Source organism: Pelecanus crispus, chromosome 8, assembly GCF_030463565.1.
Source record: "Pelecanus crispus isolate bPelCri1 chromosome 8, bPelCri1.pri, whole genome shotgun sequence".
In the NCBI taxonomy this organism is placed as follows: domain Eukaryota; kingdom Metazoa; phylum Chordata; class Aves; order Pelecaniformes; family Pelecanidae; genus Pelecanus; species Pelecanus crispus.
In genome coordinates, this window is record NC_134650.1 from 33,693,172 (window position 1) to 33,706,240 (window position 13,069).

At 35.3% G+C, this 13,069-nt stretch overlaps 1 protein-coding gene across 2 annotated transcripts in view; it reads left to right on the forward strand.

Moving 5' to 3' along the window:
• ITFG1 (integrin alpha FG-GAP repeat containing 1) overlaps nucleotides 1–13,069 on the forward strand; it is a 90,130-nt gene that overhangs the window by 17,611 nt on the left and 59,450 nt on the right. For both annotated transcript variants that reach the window (XM_075714970.1, XM_075714971.1), the window contains 2 exons: nucleotides 9,574–9,635; nucleotides 12,052–12,136. In XM_075714970.1, the coding sequence (XP_075571085.1) occupies nucleotides 9,574–9,635; nucleotides 12,052–12,136 (147 nt within the window). The remainder of the gene's footprint in view (nucleotides 1–9,573; nucleotides 9,636–12,051; nucleotides 12,137–13,069) is intronic.

Consider the following 13,069-nt stretch of genomic DNA (forward strand, 5'->3'; position numbering starts at 1 on the left):
CAGTCACATTGTTTGCTCTAGTTTTGCCCCCTCCTATATATATTTTTTTTTCCAAAACAAATATTCAGTAATCCATGTCACTGTTTCATTCCTTGAACAGGTACATTTTTTAATTTCTTAACTGTTCTGAGCCCTGATAACAGCTTACCTGAGAGTTTACAGCAAATGATGGAGGCAAAAAATGTATCCTAAGATACACAGGATATATTTTGGAGGACCTCAATCTATGTCTGTAAAGTTTTGTTTGGTTTTTATTACTTTTACTATTTAGAGATTTGCTATCTCTAATTAAAAATGCTCTGTGTGACATGATCTCCTGTTACCTCTATTCCTCCACTTGTTCCTGCACAGTGTTCCATACCACAGGAAGTTTCTGTTCATAACATGAAACCAGAGTTGCTCAAATTAGCTGCATCTCCTCCTGCTACTTTTGCCGATGCCACTTTTCTTATTCATAATTTACCTCATGAAGAGAATTAAAGAATGAGTAGAGATCTTCAGAGAAAAGAAATAGCTATTTTTAACTTAAGTTTTTCCGAATCTTTCTAGAAGAACCCATGACCTGTGCTATCTGCTTAGCAGTTTTAATTCTAAAATTGCCAGTATGAAGTGCCTCAAAAGCTATTCCTTTTGAAATTCTTAATTATGTACTGATCTATTAGTACCCCCCCCCAGTGTATATAACTATGATATTTTTATGGGAATCAATAACTTAATGTAGGTGAGAAGTAAATTGGTTCTGCCCCAAACAGCATTTTGTTGAGAAAGGTTGAATGTGAAAATGGGTTCTGAAAGCACTCTTAACACTGAGTGGTCATCTTCTATTGCTTAAAACAATATTGTTGCCTTTGTTCTGAAAATGAACAGAATTTTCTCTCGGAAAACTCATGTTTGAAGTGCTAAAAAACAAAGGAATAGTCCCACCTGTTCTGCATATTCAGAAGCATAACTATTCGGCATAAACCTAATTTATAAGTGATTTAAGTGATGCTTTTTACTTAATACGTATGGATTTTTTCTATAGTAATTTTTAATAATGAAAGGGATTTTAGTGCTTAATTATGTTGTTTATAATTGTTTATTTTGTTTTACTAAATAGGTCTGGTAAACACTTAGTAAATTTTGAAAGACTCATTTGAAAAGCAGAATAAATTCACAACCTCTTTTATTGTAAGCACATTTCTTAAATCTGCAAACACAAATTAGCTTGTTTGGAACATATGAAGCCCTTTTTTGCTTAAATTTTTCAGAGGAGGAAGTTACTGGAAGGAGTGGTTCCTTAACTGACTGTTTCATGTAACTAGCACCAAAAATTCATGACAAGTTAATTGCAAACTCATTAGCATTGGTGCTTGTACTCATATCTGTATTGTAAAAGCTAAATTGCTATAGCTAGGCAGTAGATGTATTCCATTTTCTGTAGTACAGTACTAATGCCAACTTGACAAACAAATCTGAATACCAAATGATAGAGGGTTTCTCTACCTGAATGAAAACCTTATGAACAGAAGGACAAAACTTGTCAGGTTTGTTTTTCCATTTCCATGTAGTAAAGAAATAAAACTGTCTATATCTAACATTTTTATATAAAATTAGGTTTGTGCATATTAAAAGCACAACTAAACAAATTGTAAGTGAAATTTCTAATTCTGTTTTTAAATACTTTTTTTTTTCCTACCGATGGGTCAATCTGTAATGTAAATAGAATAAAATTTGTTATGCAAATAGAGGAAAGTTATCTTTTACTTGTCCTTAGACTTTATGGCATTTAATGGTTTTAATACAGTTGTTACCTTACCTATTCTGTCAACACACTGCAAAGCAGAGATTTTTAGTTCAATACGTTATTGACATACCAATACATACCAGCAGGCATATTAATATCCACGAGTAACTTCTAGTTAAAGAATATGCACAGATATGCCTGTTATTCCACATAAATGAAAAATTTTTTAGGCATGTTTGGAGTGTACACATCTATGTTCTAATTGGGTAATACCTTGTGTATTTTGATAGTGTTTAAAAATAGGAGCTTTTTTTCCCTTTATTAACTTAAACTTCTGAAGTAAATGTGAAATCAAGCTGTAACTTAATGTTGCTTGTGTGCTGGTGGCTTCTGAAGACAACCGTAGATGCTGAGGGTTTTAATTCTGAAATAAAGCCCTCTGACATTAAACAGAAAGGTCAAATCAGTCATTAGTGAAATGAACGCTCCATCTATAAATAGTACCGTTTTTTATAACACTCAAAAGTGAAGGAAAATAACAAGGATAATCAGAAGTGAACTTGGAGCAGATTCTGTATAGTTAGGTTTTATTGCCATTTCCTAGTAGTCCTAATAAGAAAAAGCAATGTTTGGAAGTAGGGTTTGTAATACTATCTGCTTTATTTAATAAGATTGTCTGCAGTTTTCCAGCTGGGCTGAAGTCTTCTAAGCTCTCTACCTACCTCTGTGTTGAACTTTTTCTAATGTTCAGTTACACTTGCTTAGCCACTTTTACAGACCAAAGTCATGGTGGACTTGGTTTGGTATTTGATACTTAGGGCAATTTTTTTCTTAGTGATCTAGCACTTACTTTTGAAACATTCTTCCTGAAAGATAGCAAGGTCTCTTTGCTTTTGTTGTTTTAATTAAAAGATACATCCAAATATAGCCAGTTTGAAACAGGTTTTAGAAATATCAACTGAGGTGGTGGTGGTGTTGGTTTTCCTTAATTGCTATTACTGCCTTTCTAAAACAGCCGTCAGTAGTGAACATACCATAGACAGGCATTATCGAAGCCTTCCCTTCCATTGTGGCTCTGGACTATTGCCAGCATTTGGATGCCTAATTGAGAGCAGGGGGCAAAAGGCAGAGGTGATGCACAGGACGTGGGAATAGAAGTTGGTAGGTGGGGAAGAAATCTAGGCTGAAGGTAGGGAATTTAGACAGAGATGATGAGGGGCAAACACCGGATTAATTTCTGCAAGAAGAGGATGTTAACAGATGGACTTGAAGTTATTAGAGGACGACTGACCTAATGGTGTGTGGAAGAAGAGAAGCATAGTTGCATAATGCAACCATTGATGATCTTAAAGGTCTTTCCCAACCTAAACGATTCTGCAAGACTGGGTTGAGAGGAGTCTAGGATTGACTGTGTGAAGAATACTGTGGGATAAGGATCAGAGATGGACCTGCTGTTGGGTGTAGAGCTGTTTGCTTGGAAACTACCTATATGATTATTTCTCCATCTGCAGGAAAAATTGTAAGACATATGGTGTAAGAAGCTAGGGATTGCAGGAAGAGTAGAAATGCTTTCATGTTCAAGGTGTTTGAATGCTGTCCTGCATTTTAATCCATCTTTTCTATGGAATTCCTTTGTCATGACTGACAACCCATTGCAGTTACGTGTTGGACTCTCAGTGTGTGATTATTGGGCATCTTTATTGTAAGTGTCTAGTTTCTGAGCCCCCGTGGCAAGAATGCCATGCTTTTGGTGCCCGAGATGGGCCACCATAAGCATTAGTAGTTACATAATGCTCTGTTAGAAGTATTATATAAAAATTATCAGAAATGGATCTAGTGCAAGATATGGGTGCGCTGTGTTCAAATTTTTATTTCAGTGTTTGTAGACATATCTGGGATTACTTTGGCATTGATACAAGGTAGATCTAAAGGCACTAAATGCAGTCTAGCTGTACAAGTTTTATGTAGCTTTCTGGGGAGATTTTTCAGTCCTCACTGGGCTGTATGTTGATGCGATGTCAAAATTAGCTGATCCCATCAAACAAAGATGGATGGAACTGCTGTGCTTCCTCTGTAACAAGCGTTAGGTTATTTGAGCTTGCAGTACAGTACTTTAATATCTTCCCTTTTTCAAGCTGAAACAGAAATTCTCCATTTCCTTTTTATGTAAGAATGAATGCTGTATTCTGTGCTTTTCAGCATACGTGTTTACTGTTAATAAGATGTAGTAGAGCCTGGATAGCAGCATTTTATTACTAAGCCAATTAACTCAAAGAATAGCCAAATTTGCTCACCAAGTCACTTTTTAGGGAAAGTAAAGTTGTGAGTCAAATGCTAATACAGTGTGGTTTTGTCTCACAGCATCTGGCAGGTGTGTTCTGTATTAAGTGTTTGGTATATATTTAGGTTGGTTTTCAGTCTTGTAGATCTAAAATGCTGGGTAACCTCCTTGAGTCTTTATCTTATTCCCAGGCTGTTGAACTTTGTTTATGAATTCTCCGATTGTTTATGTTGTTTTTATGTTAATCACTGCCCGTTAAATCAAAAATAGGAAAACAAATGTGAACATGCTTCATTTTTCATTTGTTTAAGAGAAACCAATTTTTTTTTTTCTAGCTGTTCACTTGGGCTGTAGGTGTTACATTTTGGGAAATCTGCCTGAATCTGACGTGGAGATTTTCCCCCATCCCAACTATCAAGGATTTTAGTTATCTTTGCTACATCATGTCACAAATTAAAAATGTAAGAAATGCCCTGCAGGCTTGCTCTAGTGGTCCATGCAGCTAACCCAATATTCCTTCTCTGGCAGTGGCAGTAGGAAGAGTGGCCAGACTGACTTTTTCCTCCTCCCATTGCCTATTTCCATTGTGTATCTCCAGAATCTACAGTTGGCATAGGGTTGTTTAAAGGTACATCCTTGCCTATTGCTTTTAGTATCCCTTTATGTACCTGTTGTCGTGTAAAATAATCCAGAGTATCACCTTTCTATTCTGTAAATAAAGATTGCTGAGCTCCAGATTATTTGATTTTATTTGTAAATATCTCACATTGTGCTGTTGTTAGGTTCATCAGCGTTTGAACAGAGCCTTCTGACACGGCACTCAATACTCTTCCATGCTTTTTAAACTTAGAGATCTGTGTGCAAATGATTTTGTTTTCTACAGCTGAAATTGCAACCAGAACTGCCTTTCAAAGGCAATGTGGCAGCGTATCTTTAGACAAGTGACTTTTCCTGAGGTTATGTAATATGATAGGCGTTGCATGTAGGAAAGAGATTGACTTTTCCTGATATAGCCAGAAGCAAGATGAAAGTGTTGCAGTTTTCAAGATTATTAGGGTATTAAAATACAAAAAGTGTAGAAATGAACCATGTATGTCTTCATTGTGTAATCCAAGTACTGAACATGCAGACCTTAATGCATTTGTTGGCTCCATCTCTTCTGCAGCCCTTGCATATTAAAGGATTTAGTAGTAATAGACAGGGAAAGCTATAGCAATAGTGGTGAGAGATGTCTGCCATGGACACCGTTCCTTTGGGAAGGAGATGCTTGCAAGGAGGTTTTGCTATGGCTGTACAGAAAAAGATATTTATAAATTGCATAGATTCTTAATTGTTTCCTCTCTCACATGCTTTTGGCTCTTAGGGACAAAAACTTGCATAATAAAGCAGCATAGAATCATAGAAATAGCTAGGTTGGAAGTAACATTTTAGACCTGATGATTTCCAAACACTGTACCTGGCAGGGCTTGGTTTTTTCTTACAGGTTTCTCTCCTACAAACTTGGAGAAAACATTTGTAATTCTGAACTATACAAATTTGTAAACAGTTGTTTGGAATGTCTAAATTACATTGCATTTTTACACTGCTGCTGCAAAGAAATGTTTTTGTTTTGCTTGCTTTGAAATCTCTGACATTCTTGATCAAAATGGAAAATTGCTTGTAAATATTAAGCATTCGATTTTATTTCAGTACCAGAGGGTTTAATTGCAAAAACATGCATGAGCATTTGAGACGCATAGCTTCTAAGAAGGCTTAAGGATAAAAAGGAGGACAACTGGCAGTAACATCTCAGCTGAATTGGTTCAGCAGGCTCTAGAACTAGAGGTGGTGTTGCTGTACCTGTATTAAGTCGTCCTATGGGAAATCACAGCTTGTTGCGTTAACTTCGGAGCAGCGTGGCACTAGCTCCTCTATACTATTTCTGGAAGATTATCTGCTGGCTTTGCCTGCCTTTGCATTTTACCAGTGCAGTGTAATATTACAGCAGCCTTGGAGCTGCTTTGGTGTGTTGGTTCCATTTGTTGTATACAACGTTATATCCCTCAAATTAGGAAGAAGGAGAGACAGGAGTAGATGAAGAAGAGCAAAGGGCAAAAGTAATTTACTAACTTTCAAGAGAAGCTGTTTTGGGGGTGGGAGGGAGTTCAGTGCAAAACAGGCATGTTGCTGCATTTAATCATCTTAAAGCTACTGTAGAGGGCCGTATTCAGCACTGATCTCTTGTAAACCAAAGAAATGTATGGTAAACTGCCGCCTCTGAAAAAATAGCTCTATTTTCCTACTCTGTGTGGAACAAGTGTTCACATTAAAATACCTGGTTTGTACAGCGGCTGAACAAAGACTTTAAATCTGTAAGCACCTCCACATTTTTAACATAGTAAACATTTTGGATATTTTAAATTATCCTCTTTCTATTAGCGCTGTGTAGTTTGACTTGCATTTAGTATCCTGATTTATTCTTCCTACACTGCAGATAGCTAAATGTATTCTTTGATTTTATTAAGTTGTGTGACGTCCCAGCCACCATGGTTTTCTCATCCCTTTTTTCCCTCATGGAGTTTAATGTTTATTTTAAAGCTGCTTTTGATTCTGGTCCTAACACCTGGGATTTTATATGCCCATTGTTCCTTGCCTTCCTGTATTATTTCAGTTCCCTGTGCGGTCATATTTCTGAATATTTCCATACGCTTACTATGAAATCAGGTTAAACGAGGAGGGAAAAACAACTAATATAATATGCTTCAGACTAAGAATGGAAAGAAAGTGGATTTTTTCAACGCAGAAGAAAAATCCATTGCAAATCTCTCTCTGTTACATGCTTTTACAAAATAAGTGCATATGTGTAATATACAGTAACCGTACATACTCTGTTACAAGTAATTCACTAATACTTGAGTGAGTTCATAATGGCTATGTCTCCAAATTAGGGTCAGTATACTTTGCAGTTTACTTTGCTATCGTTGTTGCCCAGTCATGTCGAGTGCCTGGCTTTTTGTGGCCTGTTATAACTCTGTCTGGGATGAACAATATGCAATGTCTTTTGAGTCAAACATGGCCATTATGCTCTCTGAGGAGCTGTAACTAATACATCTACTCTGTAAAGCTCAAATAAAAACAAGATGTACTACTACATATAGATAGTTCAATTCATAGTAGTGCTTATATGACTTCCCATTAAGATGTTAAGGACATTAATTTCTCTTTATTCAAAAAGCTCTATTGTAAAGATACTACAGGTGGTACTGCATTTTCCCATTGAAGAAAAGCTTTTATTTTTTTTTACTGAGAAGTTGTCATAGCATGCTGCATTAATATAGGTTTTTAAATCAAGAATAATTGTTAAATGAAATTCCATTGCATGTTAAATTAGTCAAGAAATAGTGCTGGTTTATTTTTGCTGTTTTTATTTTTAATGAACTTTGTTTTAACCTTAAATAAATGATTTAGAGCTAAGGACTTTAACGCCCCCAGCATAGCTCAGAGCTGCTGTTTTTATTTGTTTTTTCCACCCTAGAAGCATAACTGTGTTGCGTAAAAACTTGATGCATTTATTTAACCTAGTAATAACCAACTGTTCAGAGCTGAATTTCTAGCATGATAGTACTGGGTGAATTATGTCTTGTGTTGGCAGCTATGCCATTTTGTCTAATTTTGGGATAGAGTCACAAAACATGTATAAACATAGTATTACCAGTGGGAATGCTGAGTTAATGCTCCCCAAGATCTCTCCTTGCATAGAGGACTGGGCAGAGAGAGGATGGACTTAGCAATTAAAGGTGAGAGGTCAGTTCTGCAGTGCATGAAACCGAGCCGGAGATGTGGTGGGAAAACAGTTACAGTGCCAACAAAATGTCTGCTGAAGGTTAGGCAACCTGTTACATTTGCTAATCAAATGCAAGTCGTTTGCTATGTATTTAAATATGACACTGTTTAGCCTATTATGGCATAATCTGTAAGCAACATAGCCCATAACTAGTTGCAAATTGCAGTACAAATTATGGCATGAATATACTACAACCCTACTTGAAATACTTATTTGAAGCTCAAAAACTCTTTTCAAAAATTTAGTGGCATTTTGGCCTAAGGAAAGTGAGTTAAGCCTTCTGTTGCACCATGTTTCTCTGCCCCCCACCCCCCCGATGTATGAGATTTTTAAAATTTTTTTTTTGTTTATATCTGATAGTAATCAACAATATTGCACAAGCTTCTTTCTATGTGCAAAGTTAAAATTTGAAAGTTTGTATATGTTTTCTAAGTTACAGCTATGATATCTTCAGATTGTTTCCATTACTTCTGTCTCTTGCCTTCAGGAAATACTTAAGTATCAATATAATTCATACCGATGAAGCACATTATCATGCTTCTCATGTGTATACTCTAAAGGAAATTGCCATTTCAGGTATTCAGGGGAATAAAATTAAATGGTACACCTTTCAAGTGGGGGGACAGGCAGAAACGTGTAAGCAAAATCTTTGGGGTTTCTGTGTGTATGTGATGTTTCATTTGGGGGTTTTTGTTTGTTTGGTGTGGGGGTTATGGTTTGGGTGTGGGTGTTCAGGGCTTGGGGTTTTTTTTCTTCTTCCCCTGGAAGACAATACCCCTTATTGTGCCATTTGAAATTCCCTGTACAGCAATCCACCTGCTTATTCCGTAGACCACCTCAGGGTAAAGCATTAATACTCTTTTTTTTTTTTAATGCCTTTTTTTTTTTCTGTCTGCAAAGTAACCATTGTGTTCTAACTCAAATAGTGGTATTGTAAATTGCAGGGGGCAAGGAGGACGATGAAAAAGAAGACAAGTGCTTAGGTCTAAAAAGTAGTTTTCTTTAAATCTGGACTTCTTAATACTGGACATAATTTTTTTTTTTTTTTTAATTTCTTACCCTCCCTGTGTTTGGATTTTTTTTTTTTCCCCAACCTCCTTTATAAAGCTTTTTCTTCCCATTTTCCTAATTTGGGTGCTTTCCTAAATGGCAATGAATAAGCTCCTCTTTAAGTAGGCATTGTCAGCCAAATCCTCTGAAGCATTCTTCTGCACTGTTTTGATGTTTAAGAGAATTTTAGTGTAGAGGAAGCCTGAAATATTTCTCCATCTCCTTTTCTCCTCCTATCAAGAGTATAGCTGTTGCTTAATTCAACATATCCAAATTAAAAGGATAGTTGGTAGGTTTTTATTTTTAATTTTGACTTACTAAAAACATAACGGTGTATACTTCTTTCTAGCTTTGGGGGTCTGTCTCTGTCTTTACTATTAAGGAACGTTCTTCAGTGTGCATATATAACATCCAGCACTTACTAGCTCATGTGAGGCGAACTTGATTTATGTATAAACTATACAAATGCGGAAGTCGAGTGCTGAAGGTATATTTATTTATGCAGAAGAGTATGAGGGATGAAAATAGTTTTGGGGGTTTTTGGTTTTTAACATCACTAGAATATAATATATTTATAACTTGTATACAGGTAATGTATTTTTAAAGAAGCTATATCTCTTTATTGAGTGATCAGATATTTGTGTGTGTAGTCTAATGTTAAATATTTTATTTCTCTTTTGGTTTTCCTTGCAGATTTGTTCCTTACTACATCACCAAATTCACAAAACATTCAGTTTGAGATGTGGATAAATAAGGTAAGAGAAAAAATCCAAATAACCATTCTGTTAAAACACAGACAATATTTTTTTTTAAAAAAAAAAAGTGATCTGATATTCCTTGTTTCAGAAATGAGTGAAACTGATGTTGAGGCAGTAACTGCACTATTGCATTTAGACTGCAGAATATCACTGGAGATCTTTTACTCAGCATAAGTTCCTCTGCAGATTTTTTAACATGACTACTAAGTAAATCAATCAAACTGCCTTCATACACCTTAGCAGGACTCCTGGTGTGTCATCAGCTGTTCTAGGAGGTTACTGACACTTGCATGGTGATTTATGAAGAAAAGGCTGATCAGATGTTTTGTATTCTTGCTGTCTCAAAGATTTTATTACTTTAAGTCAGCTTTCTTAGAACTATGACTTCGGGTCTTGGGTAAGATTTTGTGGGACAGAGGTTCAAAATCCCACTTCTAACCCTTACAATACGTATGCAAGTTACAGCTGAGAAAATCCCGAGTCCTATGTTAACCAGATATCATAAATGCAATTCAAGGTTGGGGAGAAATAGATCGATGGATTTTTTTTTTTTGGTGGTTGTTGTTGTTGTTGAGATTCTGCTCTTGTATTCCCTAACCTTGCCAGGGTCAGTGAAGAACCTCACTGTTAATAACAACTAATTAAACTAGTTGACTTGAAACTGAGTGTATCTTTTATATTAAATCTGTTATCCAAAAGGACTATCGTTAAGAATCTTAGCATGTGTATGTTAAAAGTTTACCTTTTTTTTTAGTAATAGAAAATGCTTAATGTGTTTCTCATTAGCTAAGGGATCAGTTTTTGAGGCTTTATTTATCTGAAAATTTATCCATCATATCACAGTGAGTCACTGTAGAATGGAGAAAGTAGTCTTGTCTGTGACAATGTGGCCATTTTCAACTAGCCGCTGAACTGAAAAAGTTTAAAAAAACCCAACCAACCAAAAAAAAAATAGCTGCCAGATATTCTCTGAATACTAATTTTTAGGCAAAAGTAATGAAAGCTGTATTAGACACTTTTTTTTTTCTTAAAGCAGCGGGTCATGAATTCTACATTTCTAGCTTTTATATAGACTTAAAAATAAACAGGTTTTGACTTTGACTAATTTAATTCTTGAGGGATTGAGTGTTAGTGACTACAGAAGGCATTTGACCTGTCTCCTGTATATGTGTGTGTTTTTTTTTTTTAATTTTCTTACAAATTTTGGATTTTCCAAAATAATGTATTACAAATATTATGCTGCATTATATGTTTTGTATGCATAGATTTGCTTATCTTTAGAAAGAAAGAATTCTATTCTTTAGAATCAACCCAGTAAAAATATGTATGCATATATATCAATCTTAAAATACTGTAATGGATCCATTAAAAGCTGTTCAATTGCTCTACGAACCTAGGCAAAGTAATTCCCTTCATCAATGCACCATTAAATGCTTTTAAAATATTTGCCCATATGATGTATGCATTTCTGGCCAACTGAGCACAAGGCTTAGTCTTCCTTTCTGCACGGAGATGATTTGCCTCAATTTCCCCCCCCCCCCCCCCCCCCCCCCCCCCCCCATCTGAGTCATTATAAATTATATGTCAAGGTAAAGATACAGAGTCAAACATCCACGCACTAACTGTCTCCAGAGTTGCAAAGTCTACAAACTGACTGTAACATGACTAAGCAATATGGATAACTATACATAATCTACAAAACAGTATCATTTGTCTCAATGGCTTTACGTATACTTGTGTGCACAGCACTTCATATGAGCTGATTGCAACGACTAGAAAACTGGGTCTTAGGTCACCTTACTTGGCTACGAAAACTTAACATTTTAAATGGTTTTGTTCCAGTTGTGATCCAGTTCTACGATAAACAAGGATCCCGCACTCCTCTTTTGTCTTTCTGATGAAATACTGGAATTTTGTTTTCTGCAGGGTCTGGGTTTTAATAACAGACGATTAAAACAAGACCTAAATCAGGCCTAATGTAAAATTAAGTTATTTCCTAATTAGAAGGAGAACCAGAAGCTATTTTTAACAGGTGTGGGTTTATATATTACATACATCTATAAAATCACATGTCAGTATGCATAAATGCACATTAGTATTCATAATCACTTAATTATGATTTAGATTGTGTTGCTGAAATAACCCAGTCTCTTCCTCATAACACAGCAAAATATATGGACAATTGTATCTAAATATTACTATTACTGGATTTCCACAAGATTCCATGAAGGATTAGAAATGCAAAAATTCATTCCCCATTTTCAGAGAGTGCGTTTTTTTCCATAGCTGAGATGTCGCTGTATTATCTGCTTAAGCACTTTTTTATTGATGTGTATTTTCTTTGGTTCAAAAGTCAAATTTTATCACTTAGCCCGCAGTTCAGTTTTTCCATCATCTTTGTCCTGTTTGATAGGATGGAAACTTCTCTAAAGATGGAAAAAGTAAGGAAAAGCCTAGTGGTGTTGAAATTGTTGGACAGTCCGTGTTTGCAGATTTCGGTGAGTTTTATTCTTCTCAACTACCCTGAGTGTGTGTTTCTTTTTCATATTTCGTTTAGCTACTCTAAATCAAAGAACAAATAAAGATACTTAGCTCTAAAAGTTTTTAACTTTTTTTTTCTTTAAGGTGTTATATCTGTTTGACTTAAAATCTTGAAATATCTGGGAAAAATTATTAATACATTCAACTAAATTAAACTTTGGCTATCCCGATACATTCTGCATCACATGTATCTACTTTTGAGTGCCGCACTGAAGGACTGTTGCTTTGAGGCCTGGTACAATGCCAAACTTACTTTTATCAGACGTGTATTTTGTTTGTCATGACTTTGAGTTTTTTTTCCCTAATCTTGTTCAGAAGATATTATTTGAGTAAATGTTCATAAATTCTTCACTTGTACAAACTAATAAAGCCAAAATATAAATTGATTAAAATGCCTTGAATAAAATTTAATGAAATGTGGTAAAATCTTAATGGTTGTAACTGAAAATTCTGGAAGGCTTTTGGACAGAAGAACAACTTAATTTATATGCAAATATACTTTTGCAAGGGTTAGTGAAAGCCTATATTTTTCTATTAGAATGTACTTTTTCAGTCAGTTGTGGCTTATCAGTGTGTGTGTCATGTTATGGAGAACAGGAAATGTTGGGTTTGTAGTCAAAAAAAAAAAAAAATCCCCACCCTTTTTTCTGTGCACTAAAATAAAGTGCTACAGGCCTGATTCTGCTGACATTATTGAATGTAAATTAGTTCTTTAAAAAGTTATTTACTATATTTATACAACACACTTGTTAATTGTGAGACTGAGCCTGTCTTTAAATGTTGTGAAATAGTAGCCTTGTTGCATCAAATTTTGGTTTAAAATCTGTTTTAAAGAAAATGACAATTTTTTAAAAATTAAAGTCAGACTCTATATTAGACCCAGAGTCCGA